Genomic DNA, 20404 nt, shown 5'->3' on the forward strand with positions numbered 1-20404 from the left:
CCCCTATGGGCGGGCCGCTACTGCAGCCAAGACACAAGTTACGATCCTTATTGATCTTTTCAATAAAATTGACTGCATTTAATGATTGTCTCAATCTGAGTTCAACCAAATATTTTGTTTGCTGGAATGAAAGATAATTTGCAAGGAAAAGGTTATTTGAAACAATCAGATCTATAGTTAAATCTTTATTGTTACGTGTATTTTCAGTATACAGTAAGGCATGCGGAGGATGCAACTTCCTACAAGCAGTTCAGCTTGTAGGATGAGATATTCCACCTCCCATTGCTGACATGTTAATACCACCCACCTATCTCCTGTGCTGGTTATCCACCAGAGCCAACACAGCTGTCAGCTGCAGCCAGAAATAGAAAAATTGTACTATAGCAGGAAAAGTATATTTCAAACAATGGCTGCAAGGAATCATTATATCTGTAGTTTTATTATTCAAGACACAGATCATGTCTGATCAGGAAGGAATACCTCTTACTGGAGATCTGTACTATATTTTGGACATACTGTACATACATTTTTGGTCATGAGCACATACTATGATGAAAAATTCTGAAAATTATTTAAGTTTTTGATGCACTTCAGTTGTCCTTCTAAATTGTGGCTTGAGGTTGAGGTAGTGGTAAAGCCAGCGTAATACTGGCCATGCATATGGAAATGTGTAGGCAAATTCAACCATTTATAACCATTGTTTGAAAATAAAAAAGGGTCAAAGAATTAATGCAATATAACCAATAATTTCTACCAAGACTGAAATGATTAGACTTGGTGGTGGTAGATTGCCTTGATTTTATTTACTAATTTTGAAAGATGGTTAAAACTGGTTGAAATTGCCTTACAATTACCATATTTATGGCTAACATAACAGAGTTACGCTCTCTATAATCGTAGCAATTTTCAATTTCAAACACTTTTCATCCTCCGGGAATTGCAAATATGATTGCAAGTAATCACCAGAAACGAAACAATCTACCAACCCACGAGATCAATTGACCAACCAAATTCCAGCGATTGTGAAGCAGAAACTGGGCAACAAATTGAAAGCTTCAATTAAAAAGTAAACTTTCTGCAGTGCACACTGAATAAGATAGAGAGAGTGATGATATGAATGCTTCATCAGAATGAAAAAGACATTCTACCTCCCAAGGTACAGATTGGCATTAGATGGGGCACAACATGTCACCATCGCTGTGCGGTGCATTCAGGAGTTTTGGTGCACTCTCAGAAAACGCACCAAACATGCAGGATATAATAGCAGTCTATGGCTCAGTGCATCTAACCTGCAGAAAAGCCTCAGGTGCACTGCGCTTCACTTGCGGATATGTGTGAAAGCAGCATAGGTGTTAATATGACAATTGCAAAAGCATAGTGTATGGAATGTTTAATACACTGAGCTTCTACTGGCATCGCCTTCCAGGCAGCCAGAAAGGTCCCAGGCAAAGTGAACTTGGTATCACTTCATCTGGGACAGGAGCTCTACAGAGGTAGCATCAGCTTATGCAGCTCCTGCTCCCTCCATGCTCTTTCCTTTGCTGGCAGATACTCTGAGATGGCGGGTCGGCAACCCATTGATTGCGATCTGGGCTTGCTGACCCGCTATCCCAGAGAGCAAGACATGCACTTCCTTGGTTTGAGGTTGCAGGCCACATCAGAGGGCTCCATGGGCTATGGGTTGAGCACTCCTGCTCCAGAAGGTTTTAATGGTTTGCTTCTGTAAACAATTTACATTGTAAGTGTGCTATGTTTGTTGCAGCATGTTATTTATTGCTATACTACGACTACTGCAATTTAAATAGTTAATTTTATTGTAGGTACAGTATGTCACATCTTTCTACTTCTGAGGAAGAGAAAGCTAAATGTATTGGGTCTGTCTTGATTTGGGGATAGGTGCAGACAAGCGAAGCACTATGAGAAGGTTGTAATAAATCCCCGATTAGGGACTTTTAGGTATTGCCATAAATACATTATATTAGATTAGATTAGGGAAGCTCATATGGAGCTTGCCCTATTAAACCACCCACATAGGTTGTCACACAGACCACCCAATTTTCTTTTGGGCGGGGGTTGTGACTATATTAATTGGTGTTAATTAATTGGCCATAGTCCTTTCCCCCCTCCCCTTTTTTTTTCTCCCCTTTCCTGTTAGTTGGTGATCTGGTAATGGATAATCTTAAGGTGTTTTCACTCAATGCCAAAGGGTTAAATACCCAGGAGAAAGGGAAAATGTTGCTACATGACTTAAAGACTACTCACAAGGATATAGCATTTATACAAGAGACCCATTTTAGGGAGAATAGGTTGCCTGCCCTTAAGAATAGATTTTTCCCCGTGATATACCATGCCACAAATAAAATGACTAAATCTAGGGGTGTATCTATACTTTTATCTAATAAACTCCCTTGGGTATGCAAGGAGGCATTGATGGATGAAGGGGGTCTTTTGCGTTTATAAAAGGCTTCCTTGGAGGGGTGTGCCTGACTTTGGCAACGATCTATGCGCCTAATGATCACCAGGACATCTTTATCCGGCGTATTTTTGCTAAACTGGTAGACTTTACAGAGGGCCCATTGATACTGGGAGGGGACTTCAATGTCTCCCCGAGCCCTCACGTGGATACGACCTCTGGAAAATCATCTGTCCCTATAGGCTCTCATAAACGGATCAATCAAGCCATATACAAGGCCCAATTGATTGATGTGTGGGTCTTCAACATCTGGGTGAAAGAGATTATTCATTTCACTCTCCTCCTCATAAGGTCTATTCGAGAATTGATTTTTTTCTTAATCCCTCATGCCCAGTTACACGTGGTTCGTGAAACTTCTATTGGTTTGATTACATGGTCTGACCATGCCCCTATACTTATGACCTATGCTCTGTTGCAAGATCCTTCATGGGTGACACGCATCTGGAAATTAAATTAAAGTCTTCTACATGCTCCAGAAGTGGTCGCTGAAATCATAAAAGAGCTGCCTTTATATTTTCAGACGAATAGATCTTCGGACAGTAGCCCAAGCATGGTTTGGGAGGCTCATAAGACAGTCATACGAGGTATTTTTATCAAACATGGCTCCAGACTCAAAGAAGACAAAGAAAAACAGCTAAATCTGCTTCTGACCACACTTCAAGAGGTAGAGTCCAAGCACAATCATGCACCTTCTCCTGATATAGAACGGAATTGGCCGGAATTCGGGTACAAATTAACGATCTTTTACAATATAGGGCTAAGGCGACTCTGCAGAAATACAGGAAAAACAGCTATGCTTTAGGGGATAAATGTGGGAAAACATTAGCCAGGTTGATCAAGGAACAACATTTTTTATCATATATACCACATATTATGTCCCCGAACAACCAGAAGATAGCTTTGCCTTTACAGATCTCGGAAGTCTTTTCGAGACTTTTACGCGTCCCTCTATAATATACCATGTGTCACAGATTCCCAGGCTTTAATGGATGAATTTGTGCGATCTTCCCAGATGTCCACCATTACTCCTGAAATCAGAGCAGAACTAGATAAGCCGATAAGCCTGGAGGAACTTGCATCAGTGTTGAATTCCTCCAAACTGGGAAAAGCACCTGGGCCGGACGGACCCTGCAGTACTACAGAACCCTATTTCCTATCCTAGGTCCCTATATGGTAGATTTATTTAATGAGCTGGGCAATGATGAACTCCTTCCTAGGGATAGTTTAAAAGCCTATATATCTGTTATTCCCAAGGAAGGTAAGGATCCGTCTTTATCTGGTAGTTATCGGCCAAGCTCTTTATTGAATGTTGATCTTAAACTGTTTACTAAAATTCTAGTGAATCGCCTAGCAATTCATCTGCCAGACTTGGTGCATTTGGACCAAGTCAGGTTTGTCCCTAGTAGGGAAACAAGGGACAACACGACTAAAGTTCTAAATCTACTCCATGTAGCCAGAACTTCCCTCACCACTTGCGTTTTTCTCAGCACAGATGCTGAGAAACCGTTTGATCGGGTGAACTGGCAATACATGTTTACGGTCCTTCGACACCTAGGACTAGGAAATACCATTATTCGATAGATTACTACAATTTATTCACAACCAACGGCTCAGGTTAAAGTCGACGGGGTTCTCTCCGATTCCTTTTCTATATAGAACGGTACTAGGCAGGGATGTCCGCTTTCTCCCTTAGGGCCGGTTCACACAGCGAGGCGAGGCGAGGCGACACGGCTCGCCTCGCTCCCGCAAGTCGCCCCCGTTCTGTACAATGGAACCGTTCTGAGAGGAGCGACTCGAGTCGCTCCGACTCAGAAAAAAGGTTCCTGTACTACTTCGGGGCGACTTCGGGGGCGACTTGCATTGACTTCTATACAGAAGTCCTCTGCAAGTCGCCGCTGAGCTCCCCGCAGGTCGCGGCGAGGTAAGTCGGAGACGCCTCGCCACGCCTCGCTGTGTGAACCGGCCCTAACTATTTACACTGTCTCTAGAGCCACTCTTAAATAGAATCCATTCAAACCCAGACATTCAGGGCATAAGGGTTGGAAAAGACCAGCACAAAATAGCGGCCTATGCGGATGATATGTTCTTTTCTTTGACAAATCCTGTTAACTCGCTCCCTAATTTATTACGGGAGTTTGAGATTTATGAATTATTCTCGAATTTGAAAATTAATCTTCATAAATCAGAAGCCATGGGGATAGGGATGTCCTCTCTTGTGTTGACTACACTTAAGTCCAGTTTTAACCCTTTCATGACTAAGCCTATTTTGGCATTTGGTGTTTACAAGTTAAAATCCATATTTTTTGCTAGAAAATTACTTGGAACCCCCAAACATTATATATATTTTTTTAGCAGAGACTCTAGAGAATAAAACGGCGATTGTTGCAATATTTTATGTCACACGGTATTTGCGCAGCAATGTTTTAAACGCAACTTTTTGGGAAAAGGGACACTTTCATGAATTAAAAAAAAACGAAACAGTAAAATTAGTCCAATTTTTTTGCATAATGTGAAAGATAATGTTACGCCGAGTAAATAGATACCAAACATGTCACACTTTATAATTGCATGCACTCGTGGAATGACGATAAACTACGGTACCTAAAAATCTCAATAGGCAACGCTTTAATTTTTTTTTCCCGGTTACCAGGTTAGAGTTACAGAGGAGGTCTAGTGCTAGAATTATTGCTCTTGCTCTGACGATCGCGGTGATGCCTCACATGTGTGATTTTTAACACCGTTTACATATGCGTTCGCAACTTCCGTATGTGTTTTCTTTGCTTCACGAGGTCGCGGGGACGGCGGGCACTTTAAAATTTTATTTATTTATTTATTTTTAATTAATAAATTGTTTTTTCAAAAAAAAAATTTTTTTTGATCACTTTTATTGCTGTCACAAGGAATATAAACATCCCTTGTGACAGTAATAGGTGGTGACAGGTACTCTTTATAGGTACTCTAAAAGACCCCCGATCCCTCCTTTACACTTCAAAGTATTCAGATCGCCATTTTCGGCGATTCTGAATAGTGTATATATTTTTAAATCTGGCGCCCTTGGCAGCCGAGTAAACGGGAAGTGATGTCATGAGGTCGCTTCCGTGTTTACCATTAGGAGACTGGAAGGAAGCCGCTTTGGTTGTTATGGCTGGAAAGCCAATCGCCGGCTCTAAAAATCAGTACCGGGATGATGCCTGCAGGTGCGGGCATCATCCCGGTATAACCCCCGGAATACGAGTACGCACATCTGCGTACGCTCGCGGCAAGGGGTTACATTTAAATGGACGGAGACGGCTTTGCAGTATATAGGTACTTATATCCCCAGGGATATGTCTCGTATTTTTTAACTTAATTTCTCCCCGCTTCTGTCTAAGATTCGCATGCTCATGGTTTGGTAGAATTAATTTACTGACAATGTGTATTTTACCTAAATTTCTTTACTTACTTCAAGACCTTCCAGTTAGAATTCCACCTTCCTATTTTAAACATATTAACTCGCTCTTTATTAAGTTTGTATGGGCGTACAAGAAGCCACGGCTCTCTTTTCACCTATTGTCCTTACCTAAGCAATATGGCGGCTTGGCCCTTCCAAACATTTCGGTATACTATCAAGCAATACATGTAGGTAGAATTATTGACTGGTGCCATCATGGCCAACTTAAATTATGGACTCAGATAGAACAAGCTCAAACATCCATTCGACTTTCAAGGGCCTTGTGGTGTTATGGACATCTTCAATCATCACAAAAAAATCACCGTTTAGTAGGTACGATGCTTCGTATTGGTTCTGTGGCTATTAAAAGGCATTCCCTTTCCTCCATGGAGTCTTCTTTTCCTAATTTTGGGGAATCCGCAATTCTCCCCCTGGTCTGTGCTCACACAACTTTGTCAATTTATACTGTTCTGGTATAATACAGGCATCTCATTTTCTCATAAAATGGTCCTCAATTGAGGAATTAACGACCGAAGAAGGCCTTTTTAAATTAAATGTTTGGTCAGCTTGTCAGCTACGACATTTTTGGACACTATACCTAACCCTGGAAATTTTGCCCTGGAAATTTTTCCTTTGACGTCGCTGGAGGAATATTGCTCTGGCGTGGGCAATATAACACAGGTTTTGTCCAAAATATACTCCATGCTGAACTGCCCAGTAGTTCCATTCCATCTGCCGTTTCTGGAAAAATGGGAACAGGATCTACAACGGAAATTTACATTGGCTCAAACTCAGAACATATTCAGACTTTCTCTGAAGTCTTCAGCCTGTACGAAAATTCAAGAATCCAATTATAAAGTACTGACAAGATGGTACCTTACACCCCATCTCTTGCACCAATACTACTCGGATATTACTGACCGCTGCTGGAGATGTGAGGGAGATAGAGGTACGTTACTTCATATATTCTGGTCATGCCCTAAATTGACCCACTTCTGGAAGACAGTCCAAGAAGTGTCCCAAAAATTCACGGAGTATAAGATCCCTGGTGATCCAGCATTTTTCTTACTTCAGGTTTCGGATATTGCTGACAATTATTATCAAAAAGCAATATTAAGGCATTTGCTAAGCGCTTCAAAGTCCTGCATCCCACTCTTTTGGAAAAACCAAATACCGCCAACAGCGGCTGACTGGCTGCATAAGGTAATAGATGTTAATGGAATGGAAGACTTGCTGGCGGTGGAGCAACACCAATGGGATAAATACACTCGGATTTGGAGTGCCTGGAAACAATTCATCCTGTCGGAGGAGGGGTTAGCCCTCCTTGGACAGGAGAGCCATAAATGAGTGCTATGCCGTTAATGTCATGGCTTTCCAAAACCAGAGATAGCTAACTTCCCTTTCCTTTGCCCCCCCCCCCCCCTTTTTTTTTATTGGAAAAAAAAAGGAAAAGAGTGAGGTTAGGTATGGTACATGTATTTTCCTTATATAGGAAATAATAAGAGGAGGCGCCGGCTGGTGATAGGCTTTATAAGCAATCTCGCTCAGCTGGTCCGCCATATATTAGATGAATAAGACTATATTTCAGTTGTAATTGGTATGTTATATTTCACTTTGGAATTGTACTGACCTGATTTCGCCCATTGGAGGCGTAAATAAAGATTATATATGAAAAAAAAAAAATACATTATATTTCATTTTTATGTATTCATATGATATTCCAGCCACTATACATTTTTATGTTTTATTTAATGTTGTAAATAGAGGTTAATGATTTTACCAATATGGTTTACACAGATTTGTTGTAAAAGTCACGTGAGAAATTAATGTGGAGAATCTGTTCACTGTACAGGTAGATAGTTATTTCTAATAAATATGTAAAAATGTCACCCCTGTTTACACTACATTTTTTAATAACTATATATCTATATATCTCATTCGTCTTACTTTTAGGGTTCTCTTACTTTTGTGCCTCTCTTTGGCTCTTCCTGCCTTTTGCGGCTCACATGTTACACCCCCTTTTGTTGGTGGAAGGGAAATCAGCATCAAAATATCCTACAGTTCCTCTGCCGGCTGATGGGCATAGACCCCTTTATCTATCTATATTTCCTGGGCACCCCTAGAGTGAAGATGTTTGAGTGTCCTTGTCCCAACACATGTTTTTAAACTAAATGAAGTGTGATGGCACATACTGTTTGAGCATTCGTAAGTCTATTATATTTTTTCATATATAATATTTTTTTGTGTATATATTGTTTACTTTGACATATTTTTTGATATACTGTTCTGCTATAATCTTTTTGCAATAGGGTTTCTCTTACATTCTTACCCCTGAAGAAGGAGGAATTTACAGTCTCCGAAATGTGTCGGATGTGAGAAACCCCTTTTTCTCTGACTATAATGTATATTTACATGTTGTAATTATTTCTTGAATATTGCTCAAACACTTCATGATTTTACTGTGTATATACGTTTTTTCTATGTATCTTTTTTGCAATAAATTTTTCAAAATATACTATTGAATTTACTTCTTTGGGAGAATAAATATCCTGTGCCTTAAAAGTCCACCCTATAAGGGATTTCTTTTTTGGTTTTATCTGTTCACTGTATAGTTTAAGTTGTTTTTTTAATGGTTGGAATTGCTGTTTAAAGGATTAATGGCACCTTTGCCAATTGTTTGACACATGTGCCTCATTCCTGAATGCCCAAATAGAATGTAGAAGTCTAGTTACTTGAATACTATGCTGAGCATCTGGATGGGTCTATGCATAGCACAGCAACAACATTGTCACATCCCATGAAAAAAACAGATGGCTTAGCAATGTTCATGCCTACTCAGAAATGTTAAGAATAACATGTAACCTGCAATAACACATAGCAATCATAGGAACAAGTTTAAGACCCAAAATTCACCCACCCCCTTCCATCGTGCTCTCTTCTGTCTAGCCTGCCACAGTGCCCAGCAGGGCACTGGTCAGGCAAGTTTTTGGCCGACAGTGCACTATCACAGTGTGCACCCCAAACATGTCCTTGTGATTGATGCGGTCGGCGTGCCGTTCCGTGTGCTGTCACGGATGGAGGGGGGGGGATGACACCATTCCAACTTGCTGTCACCCCTCTGTTCAGTGTCACCCGGGTGTGGTCCATGCCCCCTGCAGCCCCATAATGACGCCACTCCATCCAAAATCACGTAATCTGATATGTGTTTAGCTGTCCTTTAAAAAGAACCCATGAGGAGAGAAATATTATAGAAGTTATTGCTAGCTATGTGTCCAAGTTCAGCAAAATCAGTTCCAAAATGTCCTGCTTTACAAGTTACTAATATGGTAAGCAGAAAAATCACAGCACCCATAAACATATAACACTTGTTTATTTTATTGATATCAAATAAAATTAAAAGCAGTTCTCTAGTGTTCTCCAGCTTGAAAAAGATGGACACTTTGATTCTGACTTTATCCAGAGTATGAAGATTCCATAAACTTTGGGTTTTAAGTGCTTTGTCAAAACTCTGCTTACCATATTGTGTGGTGGGAGAATGCACTGTCCCAGACAGTTTACAAATCATGCTGTTAAAGCCTGGTTTTCGACTGTCTAAAGCCGCGTACACACGGGCGGACTGTCTGGCCTACTTAGTCCGCCGAAACACATTTCAGCGGACAGTCCGTCCAGGGTTGTCGGGAAGAGGCCCTTGTCCTCATCAACATGGGGACAAGGTGCTTTGGGGTCGGGGGGCCGCGCGGCCCCCCCTTCCCCAAGGCACCCCTCCATGTTGAGGGCACGCGGCCTGGTACGGCTCAGGAGGGGTGGGCGCTCGCTCGCCCCCCTTTCCTGGCCGGCCAGGTAGCGTGCTCGGACAAGGGTCTGTTGTGGACTTGGAGGGCACCCTCACGCCGATTTTTTTCGGCGTTGGGGTTCCCCTTTAAGTCCATACCAGGCGGCGGGGCCAGCGACGTCTCTTTCGCGGGCCCCGCCTACCTGGAGACGCGCTCGAAATGAGCGGACTTTCCTCCGCGTGTGTGGGCGAGTCCGTTCATTTCAAAAGTAGGGCGGATAGTATGGCGGACTTAGTACGCCGTATTAGTCCGCTCAAAAAGTGGTGTGTGTGGTCAAGTCCGTTCATTCGAAAGTATGACGGACTGTCCGTCGGATTGTCTGACGGACTAAGTTGGCCAGACAGTCCGCCCCGCGTGTACGCGGCTTAAGTTTCAGTGTATGGTTAGTGTTGTAGGGTAATGGTATTTTACCAAAGGATTACTGAAAAATTGTAATATGTGTCAATCATATTACATTACCTTCCAACACAAAGAAACAGAAGAAGTGCGCAAAAAGAGAAAACAAAAAAGCAGATGGCCATTGTCTTCTTCCTCCCCAGTCGGTCAATGATCCATAAAGTCACCAACACACCTAAGATGAAACACAGGATACATAGCTATCATAAAGATAAATATACAATTTTGTCAAGAATATCAACCAGAATTTTGGACACTTGCTTTAATAAGCGTTTTTTCTCCAAAACATTCCCTTCTGCTAATTTTTCAGTATAGTCAATGTACACTGAAACACTGAACAGTCCTAAACGCCGTGTTTAAAAGCATTTAATGTTTTTTCTGCTTGAAAACTTCTCAAAAAAACGCACTTGTCATGGATTTTTTGTCTGTCTCTAAACTCTCCTCTTGAACTATACCTCTAAAAGCCCTAATGTGCATGGACATATAGGCAGGAGAAAAAAAAAACTCCTGTAGAAGCAGTATTTTTTAAGCCCAGTGTGTATGGACCCTAAAGGCCCATACACATGATACGAAAATTGGAAATGGAAAATTTTGTCAGAAGGATCTGACGATTTTCAGATCGTTAGTACGGTGCTTTCGACAGCCGATTCCAGTTTTTTGGCAGACAAAAGCTGGACGAGCAGACTATAAAATGTTTGTCATATGTGAACTCAATGTCCGATTTTCGTTAAATTAGTACAGGTTGCGTACGAAAAAAATTGTAAGAGCAAGATTAAGCATGATCAGAAACAAAAGAAAGCATACAACTATTAAACAAATGATGTCACTTCTGAAGTTGTATCCTGTTGTACCTAAATTTTCTTATGGTGAGTAACCTCTTCACTTTTGACATGAGACAAGCATGCAACAAAAATGGACGAATGGTCGTCCAAAAACCTAATGTTTGTCTTTGTTGGTCGAGACTTTTCGCAGAAGTCAGTGCCATTTTGGACTACATCATGATATGGACTTTCATCAAAAAATGAACGTCAGATTGTCTGATTTTCTCATAATGCGTACTAAGCTTAATGCACACTGGTGTCAAGTTCGTTTGTATTTGGCAGTGACTTTCAGATCAGTTTAAAAAATATCTCTTTACATCTGTTTACATTTAAGCCAATCAAGTTTTCCTTGATTTTATAATCAAATGCAAATTAATATTCATTGATATATTAGATCCAAATGAAGTTTCAAACTACCATATGTTTTAGGCATTTAAAGTATAACTAAAGGCAAAACTTTTATTTATTTATTTATTTTAGTTTTGGATAGAGTGGAGAGGGATTAGAACCCCTGTCAGTTTTTTCTTGCTGTTTGTGTCCCTGTTATGAATAATCACTGTCTCCTTTATTATTATCACTGAAAGGAAAACCCCAAAATTGGATTGTCACCAGAACAGGGATACAGGGTAAATCTTCCAGTGGGGACATTAGTTTTGGTAACCCTGGTGACAAGAGATTCCCTACATTTGGAGGGATTTCTCACTTCCTATTATGGTTATTTGAAGGAAAATCTCTCCAATGGTTGAAAGGTGGCAAAAAATCCTTCCCTTTCTCAATACAAAATGTAAAAAAATAAAGTTTTACGTTTAGTTCTACTTTAACAACCTGTTAAATCACAAGGGCAGTGAAATGGCCGATTTTCATGCCAATATGTCCTATCAAATGAATTAACATTTGATATTACTTTGAATCACAGATAATTTTTGATTGACAAACTTGTATTTGCATTACACTGAACATATTAGGTTACAAGCTTAAATTGCTTGTGGAAATGAAGGTAAAAGCTCTTTGCTTGCACCTTATCTGTGTACTAACCAGGGAATTCTGATAGTGTGGTCCATAATAAATCAGTATAATCTTCCACAGTTAAAAATTCACAGGACAGGCTGCACTTTGGCTTCGCTGTCTTCCTGCGGCTGGAAACTAGAAGAGAGTAAAATATACCGATAAGAATAATCACAAAAAATAAAACTAGATCATGTCCTGAAAAGAGCAAACTCTGGGAAAAAGTGTAATTACAATTACAACACTTGTTGGCAATGTTATTTGTGGTAATAAATATAAAGTGCGCTGTCAAAATTAAGTAAATAAGCTTATATTGAAGTACCACGTGGGTATAAACAATTGATACAATATAATAAAAAAAATTCAAAAAACCAGTGAAACAAAGTCTGAAAAACAGGAGTCCTGAAATGAAAAATAAAAAAATATCTGGTTGATGAGTTCAAAATGATGGCTGTATTAGAAACAACTTTGGTAACAATGAACGTGTGTATGACAGAGCTGCACAATTAGGCTCCTTTCACACTGACGTCCCGTTCAGGCCCGCCTGTCAGTTTTTCAGGCGGACCTGAACGGGTGCTCCATAGAGCTCTATGGAGCGTCGGATGTCAGCGGTGACATGTCCGCTGACATCCGACCCGCTCCGATCCGAAAAAGTGTAACGGAGGAAAAAGCTATTTTTCCATCCGTCTGCGGATCCGATCGGGTGACAACGGGCACTGCGGTCCGTCGTCATCCGATCTCCCATAGGGGAGAGCGGCGCTGTGACAGGTCCGTCCCTGCGCAGTGTGCAGAGACAGACCTGTCATCTCCCTGCTCAGCCCCATGTGAAAGGACCCTTAATCGTCAAGGATTGTTATGGCGATCTTGCCTAAAGTGTTTCACAATTCTTTCTATGCAAATAATTCTCTCTGCTCTTCTGAAGCCACAGCCATCAAAAGAAAGGAAGGAAAAAAAACTGTCAGTCTGCCAAGAATCAAAACATTCTTTATTAGTTGAACTTCACTATAAACATTGTAACAATTTGTCAATGGAATAGACTTTGTGTGTAAGTGAAAAAAGTTTAACCACTTAAACACTAAACCTTTTTCTGACATTTGTGGGTTTCAAAATAAAATCTTTTTTTTTTTTTTTGCTAGAAAATTACTTAGAACCCCCAAATATTATATATATAATATTATATATTATATATTTTTTTTAGTAGACACCCTAGAGCAGCCTTTCTCAACCTTTTCAACACAGAGGAACCCTTGAAATAGTTCTGCGGTCTCGAGGAACCCCTGCTAAAAATTATAAATCTACAACTCGCAATACATTAATTTTAATGGTCAGTGGGAAGAATGGCCCTTACATTTGTGGTCATTGGGAAGAATTACATCCTTACATATAGCTAAAAAGATCAATGGTGTCAGTGGGAATGGACAGAAATTGCCCAATGCTGAAGGAACCCCTAGCAACTTTGAGGAACCCTAGGGTTCCACGAAACCTTGGTTGAGAATCACTAACCTAGAGAATAAAATGGTGGTTGTTGCAATATTTTATGTCGCACTTTATTTGCGCAGCAGTCTTTCAAATGCATTTTTTTTAAATGACTTTAATGAATTAAAAAAATAAACAAAAAAAACGAACCAGTAAAGTTAGCCCCTTTTCTTTTTTTTTGTATAATATGGAAGATTTTACTTCATGAGAATTGTGATCTTTTTATTCCAAGCAAAAAAATCGTGATTCTCATTTTGGCCAGAATCGTGCAGCTCTAGTGTATGAAATAAATTAGTCCATCTATAAATCATCTGCTATATCAAATGACAGTGTCCATTCATCACAGCGCATAAGTGAAAGTTCTCTGCAAACATATCCAAAAATGCTTCACTACCATGTTAAGGAGTAAATAGATGTCAGCTTACCAGATCCTAAGATCCTAACAGGATCTATATGCGCATGTCTCCACAAAAGGATTTAAATTTTGTAAGTGCAACCTTATTAAACTCTTATTCGTTTAAAAAGTTAATGCACTATGAGCTTTTTTTTACCTCTCCAACACGCTTGTTTCTGAGCACTTCAAGCCAATGTGAAACCCAGATATTGATCACAATTAGCTGAATTATCCTGGTGGGGACACCCATACATGGATCCTGTTGGGATTTCTACATCAGCAGGTGGAGTCAGTGTTCAGCCTGAGTTCCAGTCATCAACAGCTGATTTCCCTTTCTGGAGACACGTGCATATAGATTCTGTTAGTCCCAATTCACACAGGGGTGAACTGTCAGATGACATAGTTGCCTGACACGTGGCGCGCAGTGCAATGGAACCGTTCTAATAGGAGCGACTCAAGTCGCTCTGACTTAGAAAAAGGTTCCTGCACTATTTTGGGGTGACTTCGGAGCGGCTTGCATTGACTTCTATTAAAGGAGTCAATCCACGCTGCGGGCAGCTTCAGAGTCAGATGACTTTTAAGCCATCCCTGTGTGAACCGGCACTTAGGATCTGGTAAGCTGCCATCTATTTACTCCTTAACATGGTGGTGAAGCTTTTTTGGATATGTTAGCATTGAACTTTCATGTATGCAATGTTTTGGATGGACACTGTCATTTGATATAGCAGATGATTAATAGATAGACTAATTTATTTCATACACACGTTCTTTGTTACCAAAGTTGTTTGTAATACAACCATCATTTTGAACTCACCAACCAGTTTTTGCACCACTATTTTTTATTTTTCATTTCAGGGCTCTTGTTTTTCAGACTTTGTTTCTTCACTGGTTTGTTTCAATTATTTTGTATCAGTTGTTTATACACACATGGTACTTATGAGCCTTATGCACTTAATTTTAAAAGCGGACTTTATATATATATATACTACCACATTTATCGCATCCCACCAATCCTGGGATTTTTTTAGTGCAGCAGTCTTTAACTACATTGGCCAAGTGCACCCTTTTTAATTTTACACTTGCTATTGACTATGAAATTATTAATCATAGAAAAAAAAATGCATTTTTAGAAGCTTTATTTAGAGCTGCTAAAGAAACTGTACAAACATCAACCAAGAGGCTTTAGATGAGGTTTTCTCAAACTGGTGGCCCTCCAGCTGTTGCGGAACTACAAGTCCCATCATGCCTCTGCCTGAGGGAGTCATACTTGTAACTGTCACCCTTGCAATGCCTCATGGGACTTGTCATTTTGCAACACCTGGAGGGCCGCCAGTTTGAGAACCCTGCTTTGGATGGTAGTTGCATGAGTTATAGAGAGTATTGTGATTCATATCAGCAGTGTCTGCATTCCCCCAATTATTATTGCCAATAATGTTATGGTTCGAGAGGTGGCCTTGCCATGTAACAAAAAAAGAAAAGCAAACAGAATAATTAAACAATTATTCTGATTTGGTTCTGCCCACTCTGGCCCTGCTGCCATATCCTGTTAACTATTTTTACATTTTACTCTTAATATTTTTTTTTTCAATGAGATTTTTATTAAAGACTTAGTACAAAAATGAAAAATACAAACCTTAAAAACAAAAGTCAATGGACATCCCAGTCACCTGAGCCACAATATTATAACCCCGATACAGAAAGTACCAAGGTGTGGAGAAATTTTCCCTCATCCGCAAGGCAGCACCAACAACGGTCTGTTGCCGTCAGGCAGATTTAATGCAAGAGGTATGGCATCTTGTACCAATCAGTACGAATATTAGAAGCATTCCCCTGCATATGGAATTTAAGGGAACCCTTGTGTGTCAAGGTATTGATTCGCTCCCAGTCCTCTGCTTCCAGATGACAATCTAAGTCCTTCTCCCAAGCCTTACATGCAACCCCACTGTCAGGAGAAATAGTGGCCAAAAACAACGAATAAATCTCAGATACGAGATTAACTTATTGTCAGGGCTGGCTTAGCCCTTCCTTCTCTGGGCTGGCCGCTCAGCTGTCGGCTAATTGCCAGCTCTCTTCTCTCTCCACAGTTACCAGCTGTTCCTGATGATGCTCGTCTGACCTGCCTACTTAAAGCCTTCCAGCTCACTTCACCTTTGCCTTCGCCTTGGTAACATCAATAGAAACCATCTCCTGCGGTTTGTTTAAGGACTGGCTTGCTGACATCCCTTCTGGCTCCTTAACCTAATTGCTGTTGCTACTTGGATCCCTGACTTCTGGCCTGGCTGACTACTCACTCTGGTAACTGGACTCTGGCTATGCTTGACTACGCTTTTTCTAATTTACCTTTTTATTTTTATTAATAAACATGTGAGATTTAATTGTACTTCTGTCTCAGTCTGATTCATGGTTTCTGACACTTATGGGGATGACTGCGTGCAGATGGACTCAAAAGGTGTGCAATCTCTGGAAAAGCTCTCTTGACTTCCAAGGCCATTAAGGTAATGAAAGATTTGTAGGTAAATCCAGTCAGGGACATTAAAGCCCGGGACTTGGCTGTTAGACTCTTAATAAGAAGACTTACGCCGGGTACACATGACAAGACTTTCCGACAGACTAGGTCCGACGGTCTTCCCAATGGACATTTTCGGCGGAGTTCCGACGGACTTTCCGAACGAACGGACTTGGCCACACACAATCACACCAAAGTCCGATGGATTTGAATGTAATGACGTAGTCGGAAAAATTTGAAACATGTTCTAAATCTAAAGTCCGTCTGATTTTTCGACAGCAAAGGTTCGATAAAGCCCACACACGGTCGAATTGTCTGATGGATTTGTTCCGTCAGACCTTTGCTGTCGAAAAGTCCGGCCGTGTGTACATGGCATTAGATAAGAAGTGGTTATGCATGGTAGCTTGGAGCTTGTCTCTTGATATGCCTTTTTAGACTTTAAAAAAGGATATAAATGGACCTAGGATAGAAAACTGATATACAATAGATAATATCTTGTAACTGCTAGATCTTAGTATGATGTATGAAAAGTGAAAATCACTGTTACTTACTACTGCATGCATCTCCAGCTTGAAAGAGTTCTGTGGTTAAGAGAACCAGTCCATAGTATGAAAAGGCATTGGAAAACCTGGAGTATAAAAAAGTTATGTTATTTGTCTAGTCAGTCAGTATGAGATTTTTTTTACAGATAAGCTTCACAGTATGGAATGAATACCTGCATAATACCAAATATATCACATGGTCAATGTCTTTTGCATGGGGGAATTACTAAAACTGGAGCACTCAGAATCTGGTGCAGCTGTGCATGGTAGCCAATCAGCTTCTAACTGCAGCTTATTCAATTAAACTTTGACAATACAACCCCCGGAAGCTGATTGGTTTTTTATGCAGAGCTGCACCAGTTTTACACGCTACAGTTTTAGTAATCCCCCCCCCCCCCCCCCCACCACCACCACCACCTCATTGTGCTTGATTGCTTTATCTTCATTGTATCACAGTTTTACTCACCATAAGTTAGTATTAAAATAAGTTAGTTTTAAGCTGAAGAATGCCAAAGTCAGCCTGTTTCTTGTTTAATTTAGCACATGACATTGCTGATCTAGAGCACCTGATGTATAAGTTGAGAGATCCTAATGGCAGCTTTTATAATATTCTTTGCCACCCCCAGGAGACCTGCAGACCATGTTGTCAGGGAATGCTGCTGGTGGCTGCCATACTGAAACTGACGTGTGATATAACTTTTGTAAAAAAAAAAAAACATTAAAAAAAACCCATGCGGAACATGTCGAGCTATCTTGCTAACTAAAAATACGGACCCACATACCTGACACCACTCTCTGGGACTCTGAATATTTTTCTACTATTGGAGACCAAACCAATGGCTTTGTATTGTTAACTACTGTATTATATACTTTACTGGAGAATATCAGTGGTCAGGCAATATGGGTCAAGCAACACTATGTTTTATGTAAATAATTGCTGTACCTATGTGATTGTTTTATGTGTATGATATTTTTGATAATTAAATAATAAAATATTTCTAATACTTTATAGATTGAATACTCATGTGCCGTATAAAGTCCACCTATATTAGTATTACTAATATTAGTCTTTTTTCCTTATGTAACCCATATCGGGATGTTGGCACATTAATATTGGTGTGTTCGTAGTGTCACCCTACGATACGTACTATCTCCTCTAGACACTTCCTCATTCTCATAAAAAAAAAATATATTTTCTATAATGTTAGTACACCTTAAGAGCTTAAAGAGCTGATGTACTAGTTTCAGCCAGGATGACCTGGAAATTGATGAAGAACACTGGGTATTCCCTCTGATCTTAAAACCCTACTACTACTGAAATGTGTCAAACAGGTCAGGTGCCAGTAGTGAAGCTGGGGCCCCAGGTCTCCTTGCTGGAGCAAATTATCTATTTTGACCTTAGAGCCTGCTCCATATTAATGGCTGCCATAAAGAAATCCTGTAGTGCATGCATATACTATAAAGTAAGGTAGCAATTACATAGCAGGCACCAAGGTGTCAACCCATACTGGTACAGTGACAACCTGGCCCATTACAGCTTTGCTGGAGCCAAATAAAGTTCCTCTGCTGACTTTCTTAGGGTTCATAGTTTCATAGGGAATCCACTATGGGGAAGTGCTTAAAACTGGGTATACACGTTTAGTTTTTTCATTCAATCAGTGGGTTGAGTGGAAAAAAAAACTGACAGATCCCCAGATAAGCACAATGATGTGTGATGCAGGGATCTCTCATGCTGTACTAATGTATTCCGATAGAGGGGGGCACTTTCTTGACTTGGCACTTCAAGTTTATTTAACTTGTACTACCATTCTTGTGTATCAAACTTGCATAGAGGAACTTCAGCTGTGAACTAAATATCAGAAGAATAAAGGGTACCTCCAGTACATTGGGACTTTATGGGCAAGCTCAAATTATTGAATCAAATTACTATAAAAGTACAATGTTTATTCATAAATAATTGGAAACGGTGCATACATCACTACAAGATACATATAACAACGTGATATGAAAAAAACTCATGTAGGGCTGGTTATTGATGTGTAGTCTCTTCTCGTTATTCCCAGTGTTTCAGGAGCAAATATGAATCCCTTCTTCAGGGACATTTACAAAGAGAAGGTCCTGGATTTAGGACACTTTTTAACAGAACTTAACATTTGTTAAAAGCATAGAAACAGATGAAAGGTATGTACATGTTGCAGATGTTAATAACAGTGGAATCTACAAACCAACAGATCAGCCCGCAAAAGAGTGATCACAGATAAAAACAGCCAGCGTAATTCTGCACCAGGGTTTTGGATAATCCCCTAATGGGGGCCACCAAGGCCTCACAAGGGTCCCAGAACACAGGCAATTGATGGGCCAACTGGTGGGGAATGTAGAGAGGAGGAGGGAGGGTCATGGTTGTTGAGGAGTAGGGCAGTTATCACCAACAAGGATGTCTGAACATCATAATTGTCCCTGAATATACATATGGATGGAGAAAAAAGTCCCTATATGGGGGTATGTATTGTACCATAAATCAACCAATCCATATTGAGTGTAAAGATAGATAAGGCATGGAGAAAAGAATGCTGGAATATTGTGAGTTTAATGGAAGGTCCCCAACACAGCCTCTAAGCAATCCCTCGCTGGTCATCCTCTATAACTTGCATGCTCTCCATCTAACGTCATTGGCCTGCAATGACGCGGTGGAACATGCACTTGCTTGCAGCAGTCGCAATGCGTGTTCTGAATTGTATTTAGAGCAGCGTGTCTGTATAGGCAGATGCTGCTATCTAGGTGGATTGGGGAGAATGTCTCGGTTCTTGGAGCACACAAGGTAGGAACTAAGGACTTTTTTGACTATTATATTCCCATATTCATTAGGCACATTGGGGAGTTGACTTCTGGTGGTATTATGATACCGGTCTTTGGTGCTCCCCGTCTTGGGGACCTTCCTTTAAACTCTATACTCCAGCATTCTTTTCTCAAGGCCTTATCCATGGATTGGGTGATTTATGGTACAGTGCATATTTCCACATAGGGAGTTTATGTTGTCCATCCATATGTGCTATGACTGATTATTATGTATATGCAGGGATAATTATTATGTTCCCTCTGCTTTATTACTGTTTATCTACATTCTAGATGGGGTAGACATCCTTGTTGGCGCTAACTGCCCTACTCCTCAAAAACCATGACCCTCCCTCCCTCTCTCTACATTTCTCACCAGTTGGCTCATCAATCGGCTGTGTTCTGGGATCCTTGTGAAGAACATTTGAGGCCTTGGTGGCCCCCCATTTCCTTGGGGATCCACGCATAGGGGATTATCCTAAACCTTGATGCAGAATTACCTCTGGTTGTTTTTATCTGCGATGAGTCTTTTGTGGGCTGATCTGTTGGTATGTAGATTCCACTTATTAACATCTGCAACATGTGCATAGCCTTCATCTGTTTCTATGTTTTAACAAATGTTATGTTCTGTTATAGAATGTCTTAAATCTATGACCTTCTCATTGTAAATTTCCCTAAAGAAGGGATTCATATTTG

At 40.4% G+C, this 20404-nt stretch overlaps 1 protein-coding gene across 1 annotated transcript in view; it reads right to left on the minus strand.

Annotated features, from left to right (window-relative positions):
• The window catches only part of SVOP (SV2 related protein), a 78141-nt gene that overhangs the window by 18215 nt on the left and 39522 nt on the right, over positions 1 to 20404 (minus strand). The window contains exons 11-13 of the mRNA XM_077461300.1: positions 16886 to 16962; positions 11989 to 12096; positions 10196 to 10307 (exon numbers count right to left, since the gene is read on the minus strand). Coding sequence (XP_077317426.1) covers positions 10196 to 10307; positions 11989 to 12096; positions 16886 to 16962 — 297 coding nt within the window. The remainder of the gene's footprint in view (positions 1 to 10195; positions 10308 to 11988; positions 12097 to 16885; positions 16963 to 20404) is intronic.

This window comes from Lithobates pipiens, unplaced genomic scaffold (genome assembly GCF_037356315.1).
Source record: "Lithobates pipiens isolate NorthernLeopardFrog02 unplaced genomic scaffold, aLitPip1_a1.2 Scaffold_3, whole genome shotgun sequence".
NCBI lineage: Eukaryota > Metazoa > Chordata > Amphibia > Anura > Ranidae > Lithobates > Lithobates pipiens.